The sequence below is a fragment of the Lissotriton helveticus genome, chromosome 3_1, assembly GCF_964261635.1.
Source record: "Lissotriton helveticus chromosome 3_1, aLisHel1.1, whole genome shotgun sequence".
NCBI lineage: Eukaryota > Metazoa > Chordata > Amphibia > Caudata > Salamandridae > Lissotriton > Lissotriton helveticus.
Genome location: NC_136061.1, coordinates 355,672,495 through 355,695,333, shown reverse-complemented (window position 1 = coordinate 355,695,333; position 22,839 = coordinate 355,672,495). Strand labels below are relative to the sequence as shown.

Here is a 22,839-nt window from a genome sequence, read left to right as displayed (position 1 = left end):
TCAGACAGTGCCGAGAATGTTTCACAAAAGCTGTTCCTCCCTAAACCTCTCCTTACTTTCCCTAAACCCCTCCCATTTTGTAAATAATATTCCCCATTTTCCTGCCAATCTCCCTTGTTCCCACATTAAAACTAAAACGTAGGCTTATGGGTGGAGATCTCCTCCACTTGGCATTGAGCTCCACATAGGAAAGATAGGAGTGACGGTGGTGCATCGGTTTGTGAATAGCATTTTGTAGTAAGTGGGTACTACTCCTGTATTACTACTTAACATACTACAAAATGCAGGTCGTGAACAGACCCCTCTGAATTTCAGAATAAGTACCTTGTCTCCCCAGCAGTGCCTCCTAAGCATAGCAGGCTGTCCTGCCGGAGTCAACAAAAGATTTCTTGAGGTAAATGCCCTCCTCCCCAAATGGCCTAAATAAAGTTCTGTTAAGACTTCTTCCTTCCTCCGTGTCCACCAGTGTAACCCGCCTCAGCTCTTTAACACATTACAGAAAGTACTCCAGTTCTTCCTTCTGTACTAGGAAGTGATGCCTGCAAGTGGTTTGAAGAAACTGACATCTCTTTTTACTGGGAACACATCTGCTGCCTGTATACATAAGTGGTGCAAATCTCCTCAAACACTGAGGCTTTTACAGGCTGCTTCATTAGAATCTGAAGGGTCAGATAACATCTCCCAGTAACGGGCCTTCACGTTCAGCAGGGATAACCAAACTGCTTCTCCTATAGCCTCCTTTTATACTTTATATCCCTCATAGAGTTCACTCTGCTTCTATGCTAAGTCGGTGCACTGCTGTCAAGCATAAAGGCATACACTTGGCTAGTTGTGCCAACCCTCCTCATGTTCATGGCTTCCGCTAGGCACTGTCAGATGCTTCATGATTGTGGTCTAGGATTCTCCATTTCCAACTAAACTCAAAATGAGCCAGGTTACTTGTAATGATTAGAAAGGATCTCTCGGTTTAGAGAATCCGATTCTATATACAGGTGAAGGGAACGAATGCAGTATTTCTCTTTGGTACTTCGCCCTGCTGTCATCTTGAGAGAAATGCTTCACACACAGATGGGTGTTGATTACTGATGATGTGACTGAAACAAGGATGCAGTAATATTTATCCACTATCTGGAATGACTATCAGGAAATAAAGGCTTCGAGTAAGTACCCATCTTCTAGCTATACTAATCTGGGAATGTTTTACTGTATTGTGAATAACAGTTATTTGATGACCAAACTCCTTCAGCATATGCATACACTGATGGGATGTGTTGCCTTCTTGAAAAGGTCCTCCTTGTACGCTCAATGGAGCCTGCTCCAAACCACGTCCCTTCTATCACTCTCATGGAGACGATTGTCAGCCTCATTTTGAGAGCTGTATACAAGGAACACATGTCTTCGTAGCATAAGGTCTAGGTGTAATGTGGTTAAGAGAAGTCAGGCCCACTGACATTGTATGACAGTAGAGGGCCAGTTTGTAGCTGTCTTCACAAAATTATGTGTCTACAAAAGCCAGATTATGCAACATAATGTGACACTGTCTGTTATAGTATTATTTCATTATTTTGTATCCAATCGATCCTGGCTTGGGGAAAGTTGCTTCATATAAGTAAGAGTTTAACACCTGAATGCAGCAATCTGCTACTGAAAGGTCAACAGTTAACCTGTGCATAGGGTCTGCCTTTGAGCAGAGTAATGTTTAAAAAATTTCTTTCAGAAACGTCTAGTGGTCCTGGTAATGAGTCAACTTTACCGGATTGGTGGATGACTTTTCATGAAGGACCAATCATCGGGTAGATCTGTCAGCATCACATGAGAGTTTAACTATGTGGTTTGGTTCAGGAATGTAGGAGCCGATTGGAGATTGTGGATAAGCTTTCTACTTGCTCACCCAGCAGGTGACCATGAGCTTCTGAGAGTCAAGAAAAGGCCTTGATACTTCTTGGTTTATCTACTGGACTCTGCTATCAGCCTCATTGTTCATATGCGCTTGGTTCCACTAGAGTGCTGTGAGAAGGCATGGCCTGTTGTAACTCAGTGTTCAGAATGAGAGGCACGTTTATGCATTGTCCATGGCAAGCTCGAGGGAGCACTCAGTTCTGTATCTGAAGCCTGTATCATCAGTGGATTCTGAAACAAGACAAAGGTGGAGATTGTGCACATGGGTAAGCTCTGATGGAAGTTGGGACAGAAATCTCATTGACCATTCTAAATATGAAAAGTCTGACTGCCGATACAGTCAAAACAAGCTTCCCTTCTTAAAAGTTTGCAGGTTTGTGAGACCGTGGGCCTCATTTATAGGTAGGTAGTAATTGAAAATCCTCTAAAAGTGCCCTGGCAGAACACCTGCTAGAAATAGGTCTGGATCATCCACCTTTGGCTTCCCGCACCTCATAGAGTGGGGGGAGATGGTTTACTTGATGATGGAGCAGCTGCTGACTATGGCATCTGGAATTCCCGGTCCCTTGGCACAAAGCCCTCGAAAATAATGCTGTAGTGACCTCCCTTTTTAAGGTAGCTGCTCCTACCCCGTTTCCCTAATGCACTTTTTGTGAAGGACTGGCATGTAAGCCTTGGTAATGCCAGACATAAACAAGCATTTACAATGCAATAGGTCTTGGGTTAATTAAGTTTGAGCTATTGGCATTGCTAAATATTGCAACACCAACTGCAAAAAAAGCTATTGGTGTTGCATTATTTAGCAATGCCAATAGCTCAAACTTTAATAATGCGAGACCTATTGCATTGCAAATGCTTGTTTTCACTTAGATATGAGTGGCAGGGTGGGTAGGTACCAAGCCCTTCTCAGGCTACTTTAACACTGCTGAGATTAGCAGAAACTGCACAAGCCAATACAAAGGCCCTTTTCAGCTCCATGCCTTGCACATGTGCCTGTTGAGAGTGACATTGAGGACACAAGAATTATTTTTTAACGTGTGAGTGTGTATATATATGCTCCTGAATGGACATTGATTTGTAACATTGTAAAGAGGTGGGGTTAGAAAACATGTGAGGCTCTTCGTATTTTAAGATAGGACACAAGTCAAAGCATTGTTTTTGCTGTCTCCCGTTACCGTCTGATGTTGGAGAGAACTAGGCGCATGAAGTCCAAGCTTAATGCGGGTCCTGATATCACAACGGCACAGGGTGCTCCCAGTGTCTCTGCTCCCCCTCATGCACTAGCACTTGAGACTTTGTAACTCATAACCGTATCTGTACTTTATTAAAGCATAGGGTGCCGTTATAAACTTTTTTTTCCTCTATGCACCCAGCAGCATGAGAATTCACTGACCAAGACTGCTTTTGTTCACCTTTGTGACTCTTTTTACTGAGTTTCTGAAATGTTTTGGCTACATCAATTTTTATCCAATATTTTATGATGCATGTTTGATCGAGGCAGGTGTTATTGCTTTTTTGGCGCATGCTTGTTTGATTTTAATGTTTATGCTATGTTTTATTGCTCTTTTATGGCTTACAGCCGAAATAAAGATTTGCTAATGATAATAAATAAATAATTTCACTCTTTAGGTTCCATCCCATGCCACTCTACACATTTCATGCTCAAATGCAGACTGTCCTGTAGGGAAACCAAGAGCTGTCTTTGAAAGACCAGCAGGGCTGAGGAAGAGTAAGTCACAGAGCAGGTAGTTTGACAGGAGAGTAAATCTCGGTCCTACTGGCCCCTACTTGATAAAGATGTGGGAGAACCTCCCATTTCCCCTGGACGCCAGTCAGTGGCTTTTCTTGCATATTCTTACAACAGAAACATTTGCAGGCCAAGGGCGTCCAATGTGGGTCCAGAGTGGCCAGATTTCCCGAAGAGGAATTGACTATGTAAATGTCTCCTTTTTACAATCCTATGTAAAATAAAGTATGTATGCTCAAAGTCTGCCCTGGGCCAACTTTGGACACCACTATTGACGACAGACTTCCATCGGTCATTGTACCAACAATTCTTATGTGCTTCACTTGACATAATTAATTCATGTTCAGCATTATTAAAAATACGCACCTAGAAGTGAGGATTATTCAAAGTTGTTGCTATACAAACGTTATCAAGTAGTGACATTTGTGAAGCCGTTTTATACCCATTGCAAGACCACAGACGCTTTTTGGAGGAAGTAATCAAGCATCAGAACAAACGACATCATGTAAGTGTGCACACAACACAACCCTCAACAGGATGGTTCCACAAAAAGACTGAACTATATCACAGTGCTGTTACTTATAATCTATCGTGCCACCAAAATAAGACCATCACCACATGAACACTGCCTGCTAAGAAATGTGACAACTGAGAAAACAAATTAATGAGGCAACATCACCCACAATCTGACTTTACCGATAGAAAATTATAAATGTGCTATTTTGTATTTTACGTGAATTACATTTTTCATAAAGGCAATCGAGTGGCCAACCTCGTGAAACAAGTACTGAGTGCAATGTAGAGCAGCAACGAAAGAGGGAAAAGGCGAGACTGTTAAAAGGAATATTATTGTGAGCATTTCGGTGTGTGCCTCGCCCCAACCCTGTCTGTCCAGTAAGGATAAGGAAGGTTCAGACGTGCTTGCCTCTACCAGACCCCCCAGGTAGCTGGTGGCCTTATTAACAACACAAGTTAGGCAGCGCCTGGCCGGATGTTGATGGAATCTAGTTGGCACATATGGATTTCTTCAGATCATGCCTTTTAGGTCCCCGTTGCAGGCTCTTGTTGCAGCACGTGACCCATGGGCCGACAGCATTTCGAGAAACAGCGGTCAGTCGAAGCTGAGAGGGTCATACAATGGGTCGATGGAACCTGACAGTGACTGATGCTCCGGTTTGCAGTCAGAGACCACTAGGCCAATTAATGACGCTCTCTTCCGTAGCTGTAAATTCAATAAAAAAAAAAATCAAGTAACAGGAGCAGATTGCTGAGAAAGTAAGTAGCGAAAACCTATTTAGAGAAAAAAACAAGAGAATAGAATATAGTTTGTGGGAAATAATAGAAAAAACCTAGAGCAGTTTAAGACGAGGGGACATTAAGTTCCTTAAAAAGTTGTAAAAAACTACCGTTTAAAAAAAAAACTGTGGACAACATAGAGAATCTCATCTAGAGGACATATTTTAAAATTGAAGTAAAAAACGAAGAAGGATACATAGGGATATAGAGGCTGGGTATGTAAAGGGTTAAGAGGCTGAAGGGAGATATAGAAAGGGCCCCCATAATAAAACAAGCATTTACAATGCAATGGTTGCGGCATTATTAAAGGTAGAGCTATTGGCATTGCCCATGACTTTTTTTTTTTTAAATCATAAATAAATGGCATTGTCATTTACATTGCCAATAGCTTAAACGTTAAATAAATGGCATTGTCATTCACAATGCCAATAGCTTAATCGCTCGCAAATGCATGACCTATTGCATTTACACCGACACCCACATACAGAGCCACCCACACACACACAGAGACACACACACACAAACACAGAGCCACACACAGAGTCACACACACACAGAGCTCCACACACACTCACACACAGAGCCCCACACACAGAGCCCCCCCCACACACACAGAGCCCCCCCACACACACAGAGCCCCCCCCACACACACACAGCCCCACATACACACAGCCCCCCACACATACACAGAGTCCCCCCCACACACACAGAGCCCCCCACACACCCAGCGCCCCCCACACACACAGAGCCCCACACACACACAGAGCCCCCCACACACACACAGAGCCTCACACACACACACACACACACACAGAGCCCCACACACACACACACACACAGAGCCCCACACCGACACCCTGCTCTGCGGCCTGCAACATGACTGCAACTTGGACCACCCGTGTCTCCGGGAGGGTCCTGCGAACCGGACCCTTTGCAGTCTTACCCGCAACTAAACAACCCTGTACCAGGCTGCCTCACCCCTCGTGGCCACCCACCTTGGGACACAGTCCTATACCTGGGGGGGCAAAGAACGCCGTACGCAACGCCCGCGAGTCTCTGCCCACACCCCCACCCTCTCTGCCTTCCACACAGGGTGGTGGTAGGGTATTCACCAGCGGGGTCGAGTGGTAGCCACCGCTCTGTTCCTCCGGCCAGCGAGGTCGCACTTTGCGAGCCCACAGTGTCCGGCGTCATCGCTGGTGTTTCCAGAGGGGGCGGGAGGGGAAGGGGTAGTGGGTGGGGGGTGTTATGTCCGCCCCATCGTGTGCGCCACGAGGGTGCCGCGGGCCCTGCGAACAGCCCAATATTATCAGCAGAGGGGGCGGGGGGTCAAAGTGTCGTGGCTCCAGCATGCTCGGCCAACGCCACACACGAGCACCCTCACTCAAGGACCAAGTTATTCCTAAGCCTCGACAAGGCCCAGGACGGGTCCCGGTGCACCGCCCGTTTCCTAATACATATCAAACCAACAGGACCCGACATCGGTACGAACAGCCCAATATTATCGGAAGGGGTGGTGAGGGGGGGTTATGTCCGCCCCATCTTGTGCGCCACGAGGGTGCCGCATGCCCTGCGAACAGCCCAATATTATCAGCAGGGGGGCGGGGGTCAAAGTGTCGGGGCTCCAGCATGCTCGGTCGACGCCACACACGAGCACCCTCGCTCCAGGACCAAGTTATTCCTAAGCCTCGACAAGGCCCAGGACGGGTCCCGGTGCACCGCCCTTTTCCTAATACATATCAAACCCACAGGACCTGAAATCGGTAACGGTCCCCACGATGCCCCCGCGTTATGTCTTTAAATCCCCGCCCGGGGTGGAGGGAGGGAGGAGATAGGTGGGGGGGGCTCCGCGACTGTTGGACTTTGGCGACTCCCGCCAATACTAAAAACGAGAAAGCAGAGGGCAAGAAAAACGAGTGAACAGAGGGCAAGAAAAACGAGAGAGCATAGGGCAAGAAAAACAAGTGAACAGAGGGCAAAAAAAACGAGACAACAGAGGGCAAGAAAAATGAGAGAGCATAGGGCAAGAAAAACGAGTGAACAGATGGCAAGAAAAACGAGAGAACAGAGGGCAAGAAAAACGAGACAAGAGAACAGAGGGCAAGAAAAACGAGAGAACAGAGGGCAGAAATTACTTCGAGAGGAGCGCTCCACACGACCACGTTACTCCGAGGCGAGGCAGGAATGCCTCGGAGAAACCAGCATCTTTTTGCAGATTCGGGGGCGTGGTTTTCGTTCTCTCCTCTTCCCATTGGCTGGAAGGTAAAATTCCAGCCAATGGGAAGAGGAGAGAAAGAAAACAAGAAAGAAGCTTAAAAAAACGCCCCCGAATCCGAAAAAGACGGGGCTTGAACCGAGTGATGCCCCTCTCCTCCAATGGCTGGCCAGCATTTACTAGGCCAGCCAATGGAGAAGAGGGGCGGGTTCCAAGCCCCCTCTAAGAAACATTAAATCTCGAGCTCCGCCCACTGCTACCAGTGCGACAGTCCTCGACCTAAAAAGAACAGGGAAGGGGAAATACACTAATTTTATAAATAGGTGAAAGGGATGTTCGGGAATACACCTCACTTCCCTTACACCCAAGGGGGGTAAAAAAGAGGGAAGAAGGAGAAGTAACGTGGGAGAGATTAAAAAAACAGCAACTTTACTAATGCTTGTAGAATTGTGAGCTGAAATTCGAAGTATTGACTTCGCTACTGCTTGTATTTCCAAAAGCTTTAGCATGCCATACTGAAATGGTATTTTTAATGCAACGTTATGGTTGTACCATTCAAAGAAGGCATCACATTGTGCTGGACATCACATAACCTCAGTAAGACCTGTTACAGCTCTTACACATGGTGTAGCTTGAGGTGCCTTATGAAAAACTAGCTACTATAACTACATATTTACGTGAGCTATTGACACTGTGTTGTTTTTGAAAAAACTGTGTATGGAACCTATTTAGTGATCAAAGCCCACTCCGAGTAAGAAGAGAATTACTGATAACCCTCCAAATTGTGCTGTGTTTTTAAATGCATGCATGGCACTGCAATCATATATTTTATGGGGAGAAGAAACTTTAGTAAAAATGAGGCAGGTCACGCCACTCAAGGGTCACTTGTTCATGTAATTTATTCTTATGATGTCATATTCAAAGCCACATGCTTATTTCCCCATATGTTGTCCTGAGATGTCATAATCAAGAACCCATTTCAGGGATAAGATTTCTAGTGATGTCCTCTGAATATGAACTAAGCAGAGCGAACGGTGCACCTTGTTATGAACTATTGCACACAATTATGAAATCTATGTCCAAGGTTGTTCTTTACATCATCCTTTTTATTTAATAAAAATGTAATTAGACTTATCAAAGAAACCTGTTCAAGTAGATCAGCCAACGCGTTTCATCCAAAGAAATTGGACTTCTTCAGGGAATATGTGAGGCGCTCCTTAGTATATGGAATCAAGCTGTCCGTAGAGATAGAATATAAACAGCATAAAGGTGTTGCTGTAGAGAAGACAACCGGATCACCCTATATATAGTTTGAATTTAATAAAAGGATGCTGTATCGTAGGGGTCTATATCAGACTTACAAGATACATTCACATAAGAAAAATCTTCTGGTCTCACTCAATTAAGGTGGACCAAAGTGAATACAATGAACAGTTCCACACCAAGTTAAGCGTGGGAGCAGGAACGCGATGCCGACTCTTTCCAAGGTCAGGAAAGAGACGACAGTCCAGTTGTCTGGACTGCACCGGGACAGTGGCTGATTATAATGTGTGCACACATTTCTGGGACATTTCCCACTATTCATACAAATTTGGTGATAGCGGGTTAGGTGCTAGTTTCTATAGGGTTTCACTATCAACGATTGCATATGTCCTCTGAATATTTTCACTTTTCGCCTGCAGGAAAATAATCCTGCATATGAATATTAATGCCCTTACAACAAAAAGAGAGAGAGGGAGAAAGGCACTCTTATACCCCCTGTAAATCAATATATAACAACAGAAGAGTGACTCAAAGAGCAGACTGTAGGCAATTGCTCTGAAGAAGACTAGAAGAGAAAAAGGAAACCAAAGGCATAACCAATGTGTTTAAAAGAACCCTCACTCACCAACCTGGTCAGTGACATGCTTCATCATAGGGTTCCACCAGAGAAGCGGAATGCTTCCCTGGTGTGCTTCCACGCCTGTGGTACAGCGGAACAGGATGTTCAAAAGCGTGTGTGCGTAGGTAGTGAAGTGAGAAAAAGGTGATGGTTAAAAGGTGTTTGGCACTAACCCATCCACTATTTTATTTAAGGCTGGCCAAATACCATTAAAAGCGTGAGACAGATGTAAACTAATTCTGTAAAGTAATTGGCAGCATCCGATTATTAAGTGTTATTAAGAAGCGGTCAACATGTTTCTGCTTATAAGTGCTGTTAGCAAAGCATTCATCAGGACCTATATCAAGTTCTACGGCGGTATGCGCACACTAAGGCGCACCCTAACCTGTGGAACACTACAATGAGGTACAACTCACGGTTCTACCCCGGTGATCTTGTGTGGATTTCACAGACCTTTGATAAAACCTGCAAAAAAAGGCATACATTTAATTGTGCTGTAGCATCAACAACATCAGGCTGAATGCAGGTTATTTAAACAAACATTATGGAAGTGCTTTGTTTCTTAGGTTCGAGAAGATGTCAACTCATTGAGTATTTAAGCAACAAATGTCATACATCATCATTTAGGATGTATCAAGTTACAAAAAAAAACCCAAAAAATAAATAAATGTTTAAGCCTTTGTTAATGGTGAAATAGTTATTTTAGAATAACAATGTGCAAAGATGACGGGCTTATTATCCCTTATGCACATTTAAAACGTTTCGTAGGAGCCTTTGGTTTCCTTTTTCTCTTCTAGTCTTCTTCAGAGCAATTGCCTACAGTCTGCTCTTTGAGTCACTCTTCTGTTGTGATATATTGTTATATATGGATATTCATGGTCACTCAGGATTGGAGCTGGGCTTTAGTATAAACCAGGGGCACAAGCTTATATTCCTTGGGAATATGTCCTCCCAAGGCACTTCGCTATCACACAGCAATAGCGCCAACAACATTACCAATCGAAATGGCAAGACGGTATTGAATCTAGGCAAAGTCCGGGTCACAAATTCCTAATGAGGGAGTGGAAGAGGATATTTTAGTATAATTTACATGCATCACACAGCAGTAACACAATCAATGATGCTAGTACTGATTTAGCCCCACAGAGATTCACAGTTCAATTGTCAAAGCTCCCAAATCTTTACCATAATTAGCACGTTCTACAGCATTTCAAAATAATCAAACACAAACAGCGCCCCTAAACGTCCTTTGCAAATTCCCCCCAAAGTTGTCTAAACAGTGAAGGGTCAGAACATTGCTGTGGGTTCTCCATTTCCATGAACTCATAAGAACCACCACCTTTCTTAATATGGCATGAACTCACACTCTTACACTCATTAGGATAACAATAGAATCACTAATGAGGCTACAGGATAGAAAGGCAGTAAATACAACAATGGTTCTACTGAGTTAATAGAACTAATCAGAATAATTCAGGATACTACAGTCATATCCGCCATCTACATATAAATCAATTACATTGAGAAACTCACAGTCAAATTAGATGTCTATAATTGATACATAATCAAGAAATGCAAAATAAACAATCAGTGCTGTGTGTTAAGGTGTGTCAATGCGGGTCATGTGAGTTGTGAGTAAGTGGAACAATGATAGAAGGAAGAACTAATTTACAAATTATAGAGCTTTCCTCAGTAACTCTGCCAGTGTGTCAAGGACACGGGTGCAAGGAAGGAAATGAGCCCCATGGCTGCTGGATGTATTATAAAATACACTAATAATCAGGGCTCAGTGGGCCTTGCTCAGGTCTCTGAACCCCGGTGCCACTGCACCTGCTACTCCACAGAAAGCTTAGCCACTGCTTTGTCTGTCCAGAAAAAGCCTTACACATATATAGTAACATAAAATGAAAATGTCCATGTGTTGTCAAGAGTATTGGATATTGAAAAGCAGTCCCAAGCTGATAAATTGCCGAAGTTTCGACCCCTGTAGCTCTTCAGGTTAGGGTCTTCATCAGGACAAGGGAGGATTCACATTTAGTGCTATGTGGAAGTACATGCTGCACACACCAATGAAATGGAAAACATCAGGTTTTGATATCCTAAAGTAATCTTAACTAGGGTAAAAATGATTGCCTTATAGGCTTGAGCGCTCTCGCTTCCAACGATAAGCACAATGGAGCTGGTGCAACAATGACAAACTGGATACATGAGTTTAAAACATTAGAAACATGCCTTACCTAAGACACTGAACATAGAGACTTAATAAGCACTGAATTATTATTGAAACGACTCCGTACACATTGGGATAGTTTAAAGGTCTTCAAAGGCCCTAGGTTACTGATGAGGGCACGAATAGTTCCAGGCTATGTGTGCTATGTGGACAATGTATAAATATGGTTTTGTGTCCAAGTGGCCATGTCTCTTCAGTTACTTGCTTGTTTTCCTGGCAGTGCTCCAAGAGGCAGTCAGCACACGGGACCTGGAGCTGGTCCGTTTGGTGTTGCGGCACCGTGACTTTCAGAGGGTGCTCAAGAGGCTGGCTGGTATCCCGATCCTCCTTGAAAAGCTTCGCAAGGTGAGTGCAGCACCTGCTCCCTTCCGCAGTCAAGGACACTTTGTCTCTTGTCCTTCTATCTTGTCTTCTCTCCTCCAGTCCATTCACTTCCCTGCCTGGTCCCTCCTCCGTGCCTGAAGTTCGGATGTAGTATTCGGAGGGGTCAAACCTATGTATAGGGGTACACCTTTTGGGCATTCTTTGTGAATTGTGTGAGGATCATTAGCTGTAGGGATCCAAGAATGATACATTTCAGTTGCTTCTCATGTTTTTGGATCTGAGATTGAGGTTTGTGTTTCTCTGTGTGTTTATCTTGTTTATCTCTGTGATTTGGCGACTCCAGAGTTCTTCTAATGAGTCATGTGTGTGTTGTACGTGCAACTCTTGGCAGCTTGTGCGAAACAAGTAAAGTGTTTGTTGTGCGTTTGCTTCACGATAAAAAAATATATAATTTGGCTCATGAAAGGAGAGTAGTTGTGGATATTTGAGTTCATGCCAGGGATGGACTGGGACAAAAAAAGGCTTGACCACCAAAATAAAAGCGGCCCACAATAGCGAAGCTTATAGTAAAAAAGTGAAATATCAGGGAAATCAACAATAAAAATCAGCACACCTGTCTGAAAAGCTGTCCAAAAATATCTAAAAAACCAGCCCACACTCTGATCTGTCAAAGCGGCCCATCGGACACTGCGCCAGTCTGACCCTGGTTCATGCATGTCCAAGCTTGGTCTGCTTCAGGCCTGGTAGAAAACATACTGTGTGCCCTTATTCAGAGCTCATAATACAATTATTTGTATTGTGTGTCTGCAGAGGACCCTTGGAAAAAAGCCTTTTCTTTTTAAGTGCATTTTTGCATTTAGATTCTACAAGTGACAGGCGCATGCATTTTATGACTTTTGCAAACACCGGCCAGGGCTGGACTGGCCGTAGCGGACACCGGGCATTTCCCCGGTGGGCCGCTAGCATTGAGGGCCCGTTTTGCCTTTTTGGGGGGCCGTTTTTGTTACAGGGGGCCTGCAATATCGGCCCCCTGTAACAATATCGGCGAAACCGGCTCGAACAAACAGCTTGGCCGCACCCCCCTCCACACCCAGGGTGCCCGGCCGAGCAGTTTGCCAGGGCTGGTTTCAGTGCCCAGTTCGGCCCTGACACCGGCCAACTGATTGCATGAGCACTGTGACCACCAGACTGTGCTAATATATTGTATATGTTCTAGTTTTGTCAATGCTTATTTGTGACCATTGCTGCCAGTAGTTGGCTGTGTTGCTTTAAGGGCCTGATTTAGAGTTTGGCAGATTGGTAGTCTTTAATGATCATGATGGATATCCCATCAGTGCTATTACAAGTGCCATACAGTTGTGCTAGAATACATTTTCGAGCTGCGGTGATGTTCAAAAGCATCCCCTCACTAATGCAATAGGGGTATTGGACAGTGTTTTATTCAAATCAAATCAAATTTAGCTTTATTCGATTTATCTGGAGAAATCATAAAAGCATACAAATACATTTTATACAACAAATTTAAAAAGTTTTCCCCATCGAGAAATTTATAAAGAGACTATAAAACAATTTTCCATTTGTAAAAAGTCAATGATGAAAATATGGCCGGCAGCCTCGTGTTAAAGCGGCTAATAAAATTTAAACATGTAAGGTTCACATCATAGAGTTTCTGTATTTCATCACTGACGTTAAAAAGCGAGAAACAACAAAGATGACATACACCTCATCAAGCAAGAGTAACTTCAGATATGCATCTTTACATGTTCTTATGCCCCAGCGTTTAAGCAATGGTAAGAGGAACAATTTCCTTGGGGCAGAATACAGATTACAGAAGAACATAATGTGAATATTACTTTGTGATGAATGATCATCGCATGGGCAAATTAGATCCGGCGAAATCCAATCGTTTTGTTTTGGAAGAGTGACCATACGGAAGAAAGTGCCTAACCGCAGCCTAGTAAGAAGCATACGAGGATAAGGTGCAGTTTCAATCCTGAGGTACAATTGTAAACCTTCATTAGGGGTAATTTTTTGGTAACTCAGGGTGGTATTTTTGAGTTTCTCGGTGTCCCATCTGACACTTTCCAGGTGTGTAATTAAAAGTTTTTTGAGCGCTGGCCTAGACAGATGTTCTAGGGACTCTGGGTCATCATAGTATTCAGGATGTCCAATTTTAGAGAACATCAGCCGGACGTGTCGTAACCATTTGATTTTGGGTGCAGCATCCAGGTTCATACAGTCCGTGATGAGTTCTCTATTAAATTGGCATTCCATAGTGGTCCAGATTTTGTGCCAGAGCAAACACGGTGATAGCTTTATAGTGTCGCTAAGGTATTTAAGGCCAGTCTCAATATGGTGTTTTATTCAAAACAGAAAACAGTTCTGCCAGAATAACCTTTGAATGCCCTCTTTATTGTTCTTTCTCCATCTACAGTTGACACCTCCACACCACAAATACCATAGCATAAAATGCACCTCTCAAGTTTGTGACAGAGTAACCCGTCCGCCAAGTTCTAAGACAGTGCTGTAGTGGTAAAGTGTCATCAGCTGCTTCGGGGAGCGAGGATGACTCCTAAACACATTTGTTGGTATAACAACGCAACAAAAGTAAAAGGAAACAGAAAAGGGGCTTTCCCAAGCCTGCATGTGCATACACCTAGTTAGTTTTTTACCCCACACTTCAAGAGAGATGGTTTACATAATGTGTTTACTCTTTTGCAAACAAGTTTGACTGGTCTATTTGTACGTTGAACTTAGAGACCAGGTTTTTTAGAATTCAATTTCCCTGTAGGGGGTGGTATTAAACTATTTTCCGAGAATGATTTGAGCATACTGCTTCTAAATGGCTTTGCATCGCTTATGGTAGAGTGTCAAGCATTTGAGCACCAATCAGATTTATTTTGGAGCACCCTAGTATACTGGTTACAGGCTTAGTGCCTCATGCATGAACAATAGTCACTACAGAACCCTTACAACTAAGTGCAGCTGGTAAAGGATGCTTTATCAAACAGATTGGAAAAAACTTGTATGTTTATTTTTCAATGCCTAGTGCTTGCTTCGGAAACCAAAGGAGTACAGTTCCATTGGTGGCATGCCCAGCAGTGACTGTCACGTATATAAAAACGCCATCTTGTATTAAATGCGCAGACCCCCTGATCTTGTTGCTTGCATTTACCGCCCTCTATGAAAGCACCTTGCTTGTGCTCCACCAAACACTGATCAAAAGAAGATGGTGTGGCCTCATTGCATTTTCAGAAAAAGTTCAATGGTTACCACCTTAACTGCCAAATCCACATGACCTCAGGAGAGCATCCATGATGTGATTTAGTAACCTTCTTTCCCTATGGTTTGCGATTCCCACGAGGAGGAACCTCAGTGCAGTAGTCGGAATTGGTGGCAGATCTTGACCATTAGATCTTATATATCATTACAAGTGGCATACTGTCAAATGCTCTTGGACTTATGAAGTTGTTGTCTTGATCAGCACGACTACGCTGATATCGTATGTGACTTTGTGTGTGTTTGAGAGTGTGTTTGTAAGAACTCCTCTTTGGGAGACAACTTACATTCTAATGAAGGTCTGCAGGGTCGCCTGTGACTTGAGACCTCCACGGGGCAGACGAAAGCCGATGACTGATTCCAGCCCTGCTCCCAATTGTGCACTAAAGGGTTAATTCAGACACACCCAGACACACCCCAACTGATTACGTAATAGTGTAAGGAGTCCGCCAAGGACCACAAGGGTCCTACTGCACATAATCTCACAACGCTACAGTGAGGAGAAAGTAGAGGGCAGTGCACCACATAACGTTTTATTTATGGGGAATGCCTTTTGTTGTCAGAAGTGATCACAAGTCATTTTCTTATACATGTAGTTAATCTGCCACACCAAGGATTAGCTGCTAGATAAAGGGAGTCAAAGAGTTGGATGGTTAAGTTCAATATTTGACGAGTTCTAAGAACAAAGCTGCATATGGCCTCTGCAGGTTACAGGTTGTAGGTGATAGTCCTGAAGAAGAGTCGAAGGTGCTGCGAGAACATTCTGATGCCTTAAAAGTAAAGTCATTCGCTCATGATCGACTGAAATAAATGAGACAATAAAATAGCATTAAGAGAGGTGCAAGAAACAGTTTGATTCCTCTCACAGAGGTTTTTGAAGAGATACATGGGTCCTTAGTATAAAATAACGGGAGTTAAGAGAAGTGTGGTGGTTGTGGAACTAGGGGAAGAAAGAAAACATGTCATGGTTGGTGAAGGCCAAGAGTAGTGTGGGTCCATCTGAGGATACTTTGAGTGACTCATGGGACAGGCCTATCTACGTAGGACAAAGGATGATCTATGTAATGCTCGTCATGAGAGAAACAAAAAAGAAATCTGATGGACAAAAGACTTTGGGGCACATTACGATGGAGGATTTTCCGCATCCTCCGGGCCGGCGGAAGCCACCGCCGGCCCGGAGGATGCGGAAAATCCTCTGCGGACCCACCAAAGACCCACCGCCACATTAGGATGGCTGGTGGGTCCTGGTTTCTGTCCGCCGCTTTTCCGCCGCGGTTGGCTTACAACCGCGGCGGAAAAGGCCTAATATGGTGGCGGTGTCTCTCAGACACCGCCAGACATATTAGGATGGCTGTGCAAACATGCTTTTCCGCGGCGGATTCTCTGCTGAGGAAAAGCATGTGGATCTTCACCTCGGGGGCCCGTAGCGGGCCCCCTGGGTAAAGGGGGGGTGCACATGGGGGGTACCTATGGTACCACCCCCCTGCCTTTGCGTGCACGAAGCGGCAGGCACCGCGCGGTGCCTGCCGCTGTGTGCATGCAAATGCACTGCTTTCATTTTTTACATTGCGGCGGGTGCTGCTTTAAGCAGCACCCGCCGCAATGTAAAAAATACAGGATGTGACCGCCAGGGTGGCGGTCACATCCTAATTGCTGTGGAGGGACCGCCGCTGCCCATGCGGACGGTCCCTCTTACGCAGGGGCGCCATCATAATAGGGCCCTTTGTCTGCACTAGAATCTTTTGTGTTTGGACTGAAGAAATAGGACTTGTGGTGGCACTTAGAGTAACCTAAATATTACCATTGTCTCTTGCATAGTTTTGTTATTATTCCTGTCAAGTTGTTTTTTAATCAGTGTTTAATTTTCTTCACACTTTTGTCCCCCATTGTAATCTTCACATTTATCTTCGTTATGTTCCTTGTTGTTGGTAGAAGAGGGACGTGTTGTGAGTTGATTCTGATGAGGTCGTTTGAAACACTGAAGTCAATGTCTTCCATTCTAGAATATCCTGCACCAGGCGGTGACCAGGAGAGAATAGAAGAGTTCCGTCCTGCAGTTCTGTGGTGGTGGGAACTTCTTTGTTTTTTTGACCCGTGAGGGTATCAGATCGCTTTACAGGGGGGAGGAGTAAGACACAGGTAAAGAGACAGGAATAATCGCAAATACAATATAAATACAATCAGAGAAAAATAACAAATTGAGGGGCAGGACTCCCAAAAGATAGTAGACTAGTTGTCATGATCAACAAATGAGAATATACAAGGGTAAGATCAATCGATACATGGTATGATCTAAGCCAAACATTTGTTCATCAAAAATGGTTTCACTTCTATTTTGAAGGGGCCAGTTGACGGAACCAGATGGACTTCCATCGCCAAAGAGATCCAGATTTTCGGTGCGATACCCGAACAGGCTCTGTTGCACGATTTCTTTTTGTGGAAAATCTGTGATTTCTTACTCACTTAAACCTGAGGATTCTACTAGAAGTCTGGCCATTGTTGCATAGCAGTTACAACAGAGTGCTGTCTGTTCTTTTTTTATTACTCTGACCTATTAAGAGACCACAGTAAGGCAGCCTTCCCCATGGTGGAGTTCCAACCCGTTCCACCAACGGGAACAACATGGATGGTGTGGATGCCAACAGAAAAAGGTGTCAGATACAAGCTGCTTGTTCAGTACCATTTTTAAGAGTGCCCATTCTAAACTGCCTTAAGTCATGTTGAGCGTGCACAGAACGGCGTATAGCGTCATAAACCGCTGGAAACCTCCCTGCATGTTAGAGACACTTGTCACAGATCACTCGTTAGGGGTACATTATTTGTACCCACATATGAAGACCGACAATTCCACATTGCTGCATGGACATGATGGAATTGCAGCCACAGTTTGACCCGAGGCATATCCTGATGCAGCAGCCGATGCCCCTCTGTGGCAATGTTGGCCACCTCTATGCATTGTAAACTCTCAGGTGGATGACATGACTACCATCAAAACTCGAAATGATCAAATAATTTTTTCCACTTTCGACAGTGGTCTACTATTGACTCAATCTTTGTCCTATGCAAAATCACCAAAAGCCATGATTTGAGTTGTTAAAATACATCATTGTACACCATTACATTTTTTAGGCACTTTGGAAACGAAGTTTTTAAAGTATCTTCGTTCAGGGTTTCCTTATTTTTGCGTTGTCAGTCTAGTTGGTTTCTTTTTTTCATGTGAACTGGATTTCCTATGCGTAGATTAATAGTTGTTATTGTGTTAATTGCTTGATAATTCTGTCTATCGATCACCTGCAGTATTGGGGCCTTGCTACCAACCGGCTACTAACAAACAACATGAGTATTTGTGTTTGGGCCACTACTCTCTCTTTGTGGCATACAGTTTTGGTGGGAGTTGATGGTTGTGTGTGCTTCTCTGTGCCTGCATTTTTACTTTGTTATGGAAAACACTGATGCTCTGTAGTATGAGGTTTTATTTCAACAATGATGCTAATGGTCAAAGGAGCTTTTATTTGTCTGTAACTTTGATCTACTCATTGGATTACATTCTGTATTTAACTCCCACAGTTCTTTTCTCTCAGTTCCTACATCTTATTCTGCCGGCTTCTTTCTCACTCATATCTAGAAAATAGAAAAGAAGAGAGAAAGGAAAACTCATTTTATATGGCTTGTGATTTCATCTTGGAGAGCCATTTGAAGCTCAGCTGCATTCAGCCAAATAGAACAAAGTGTCCTTCACGGACCCCTGTTTCAGACAGCCTTTCTTCAGTCCTTGCAGTTGGTTCACTCATCACTCTCTGTGACAGCTGTAGGGGTGATTGATGTATCTTAGCCTGCTGGCTGTTCTTACCACCTTACCTGGGTCACAAACTGCCGCTGAGGGGTGAGTTGCCGGTAATTCTTTTTTAACAATATTCCTTCCTTCTCAGGTTTGTTCAAGAAGGCTTCAGGATCATAATAACTTGTTAGGTCTCACCATGTTCAGTCACTTGCTAGACTTTTTGTATACATACAGAGGACTTAAAGCTCACCCATTGCTTTCCATTCATTGGCTTCATTGTCAATCTAATTTGCTGAGTCCTTTTTGGGCAGCGAATACAAGTATTACTTTGGCTTCACTTTCGTTCATGTGTCTCTTCCCTTTCCCTGGAGCATTGCCCAAGTACTGCGTACTTTTTTTGGGTACCAATCCAATCCAAAAATTCTTTATTTTGGTCTTTTAGACCATAAAAGATGCATTTCATATTACATACAAACATCGTGTTAAAAAGATATTACCGTTATAAAAACACATACACAAAAATGATTACCGGGTTATTTCGAACATGATGAGATTAGAGAGAACAGTTCATAAGTAGGAGAGACATCTCATGATTGGAAAAAACAGTTCATAGTTAGAAATAACAATTTCATATTTACGGCATTTGTGCATTTAGCAGTTTTTTCCTAATCTGCCACATAGCCATAATAAATTTCGGCACTGCAAAAACTATATGGGGCAGAGTACTGGTTTTTAATACTCTGTATGCCTGCAGATGGCACCTAAAACCCAGGTTCCTGCATAGGGGGGCCAGCCAATTTTTCCTTGGTCTGTGGTATGCAGGGCAGAAGAAGAAGAGATGAGATTCTTCCTCATCATGGGTATTACAGCCTGGACAGGGTTTATCTTCCCGCTGTAGCCATTTGCAGGTGTAGGTTTTAATGAGCAGGGTGCCCAGCCTCCACTGTATGAATAATTTCCTGGCTAAGATTGGGAAGATAATATCCATAAAACCTTCAAATTCGTAAGAATTTTTGGATTGCAAGAAACGATTAGTTAGGGTGCCGTTGTTAGATGGGGTCAAGAGGATATCAAGGCTTTTCTCCTTGTGGATTTGGACTAATCGTTTGCGAGAAAGCCTTTGGCAGCCTTGTTCTGGATCCTCCCATAGCTCAGACAATTTTAGACGGTACAGTTCTTTCTTGACAAAAGCTAGCCAAGGGATTCTGTCTCGTTGGTTCAGGTCCATTACGTGGGTAAGGTCACACCTATGTGGAATTTTAGTTTGTGTACTGAACATCATCTACGCCATCTTGCAGACTCACGTATGAGCATACACGACAGCCATTTTAGGTACCATGGTCTCCCTGTTCACGATCGCCCGTCAGCACACTTCCCTGAACCTTGCAAGCCTTCCCCGCGCACCCTGGCTGCCCCCGCACTCACATGCACAAGTCATGAACCCTCCCCTCCCATGACTCTGTCTCAGGGAATCACATCCCGCGCCTGACCAACACCTCCTTTCCGTCCATAAATACCCCTCCTTTGATGACGCCTTCCTCTGAGCCCGAGTGCCTGTACGAACCGCTGGTCATCCTTTAGCCTGAGGATACAGTTTATTGCCCACTACTGTATGCACTCGCCTCTCCTGAAAGGAGCCACTATTGATCATGACCTCCCCACCCCCTGAGATTCGATCAGGCGCACACATTCCGTAGGAATCGGCAGAACACTCAGCTGCGTGATAGCCCCCTCCCAATCATATGAGGGGAAAGGGCCTCTACTGTTGTCATGTGTTGGAATGGGCCGGAACTGGGGGGGTGCCGGGGATGTCGTTCTCATACTTCACAATGCCCTTGTTGTAATAAAGAACGTTCACATGTCTTAAACCAGTGTATAAAAGACCAGGTCTCAAAGAGGCTGGGAGAGCACCTCGAGACGATACCTTGTTGTCCGATCTGATGTGTTCTACTCCGTCGGAATAAAACTTGTTTCCTGTCTTCCTGTCTCCAGCGCCTGCCTCTTTATTGAATAACTTCGTATGGTATTAGAGGCGTTTTTACGCCGGGCAAATTTAACTTAGGAAACATCAACTGAAATCGCCTGACCATTTTGAATTGATCTTTATCAATTGGCGTCCCAAACGCGGGGCCCATCAGCGACACGTGGATCCAGTGGGAGAGGTCCCGACGACAGAGTGAACGACTGCAACGATCGGGAGAGCTCCTGTCCAATAGACCCTCGTCTGACAGCCGATCATCTGAACTTCACTGATTCCGAGCAGACCTCTCCCGAGTGATCTACGGTCCTGACCGGGAACCACCAGGAGTGCCGCGATAGCAACAAAGAGTAGAGGACGATCGGGCGCTGGAAGCGGAAGACGAGAAACTGTCCATGCGGTCCGGGTAAGGTCGTGACACACGACAAATTGCGAAATTGATTGATTGATTGTTTGAAAATACTAGTATTACTTATTGACTGTTTCTGAGAGATTCTCTATTTGCAAACAAGCACAGAGTCGCCATACTCTGTTTAGTCTTTGCAGATAGTGAAGGATAGGTAACGCGGACTTTTGTCCCCCATTGTAATCTGCCGTGCCTATTTTTTCTCCCCATTGATTGATTGTTTGAATCGAGCATTGAATTGTTCGAAGTTGGTTCTCTTAAGGATCTTCTCTGCCTGCAAACGGGGAAGAATAGGAATATTCTCTCTCCCTTTGCAGATAGTGAAGGGTAGGTAACGCAAACCTTTAACACGTCGTGCCTATTTCGTTCCTCATTGATTGATTGTTTGTCCAAACATTGACTGTTTGGAATTGGTTCTTTCTGGAGGTATTCTCTATTTGCAAACAGCGTAGAATAGAATATTCTGTCCAGTCTTTGCAAGTAGTGAAAAGATAGGTAGTGCAGGCTTTTGCCCCCCATTGTAATCCGTCATGCCTATCTTCTCCCCATTGGTTAATAGTTGGGTCAACCCGGACCGCTTATTAGAGATGAACCATCCAGCTCCACTGGAAGGCACCCCTAATAAGGACATGTTTACTAAGCAAGGACTAGTCGCTATAGCTTATAGTAAGTTATGGCATAAATATACAAAAAAGGATCCTGAAAGTCAGTGGCCACTGATAGGTTCTTTTGATGAAAATAAAATAAAAACACTAGAAGCAGCTGTAAAAATAAATAAGGTAACGCCCACTATGCTCGATAGTATTGGCATGTGGCGCAAAGAAGCAGAACAGCGAAGGAAAAGAGAAGAAGCAAAAACAGTGAAAGAATTACGAAAAGCAGCCCATCTGGCCGCAAAAGAACTAGATGAAGAAATAAGAAGAAGAGAGGAAGTTAAACAAACACAAGAATCAGGACTGGCAGGCCAATGCCCTGTCAGGACCACCCCTACGCTCTACCCGGAGATGCCCTCCAAACAGCGGGCAAATGACGAGTTACTGCTCGGTCCTCCAATTATCTACATGCCTCCTCCATATGCTCCCTGCCAACCTCTAGCACAACACTCACCAGTTCAAAGTGCAGGCGTGGGTGACTCTAGCGCTAGTGCCCCGGCTCTTACGGCCTTCGCACCGGCCGCATTGGTAACAACACCAGATGAACTCGCGACTGGCAAACAGCTAACAGCCAGACCAAATAGGTTGAGCAAAGATGAGCGGTATGGAATCGACCAGATAGCAAAGACCCTGGTAGAACGGAAGGAGAGCGAAGAGTATGCGATGAATATGCACAATTCACATGCCGGTAGTCACAGACGGCATTTCATTTTACGGTTCAGCTACCACACCCTGAACGCCTATGAGGATAGGTACCAGAATAAGGGTCCTGCTAAACTAACGGCTCTATATAGAAGGGTCGATGTTGGAGATGGGACTGAAAGCGATGTGGCGGACCTCTTCATGCAAACGCTTGAGGTTTTCCGCCACCTCGCGGAACAGAAACCAGAGGTCAAGATCACAGTCCTTGAGACGATTGAGCCCTCATTAGAAGCAGCCAACACTATGATGCCTATCAGAGAAGCCGCCCCCTACTGGGTTCCCCCAAGAGGTCAGGGAACAAACGATGATATCAACCACACAGATGCAAAAGGGAGGGTTGTGTACAACTGGGTTTACCAACCATGGGATCGGCAAGATATTTTAACTTTCAGGCAAACCCTGCCCGATTTAAGAAAGAACCCTACAGCATTTGATACCGAACTAGGC

General features: G+C 44.3%; 1 protein-coding gene across 5 annotated transcripts in view; it reads left to right on the top strand.

Moving 5' to 3' along the window:
- ANKRD13B (ankyrin repeat domain 13B) overlaps positions 1–22,839 on the top strand; it is a 478,086-nt gene that overhangs the window by 307,859 nt on the left and 147,388 nt on the right. For all 5 annotated transcript variants that reach the window (XM_078680038.1, XM_078680040.1, XM_078680037.1 and 2 more), the window contains exon 3: positions 11,490–11,614. In XM_078680038.1, the coding sequence (XP_078536164.1) occupies positions 11,490–11,614 (125 nt within the window). The remainder of the gene's footprint in view (positions 1–11,489; positions 11,615–22,839) is intronic.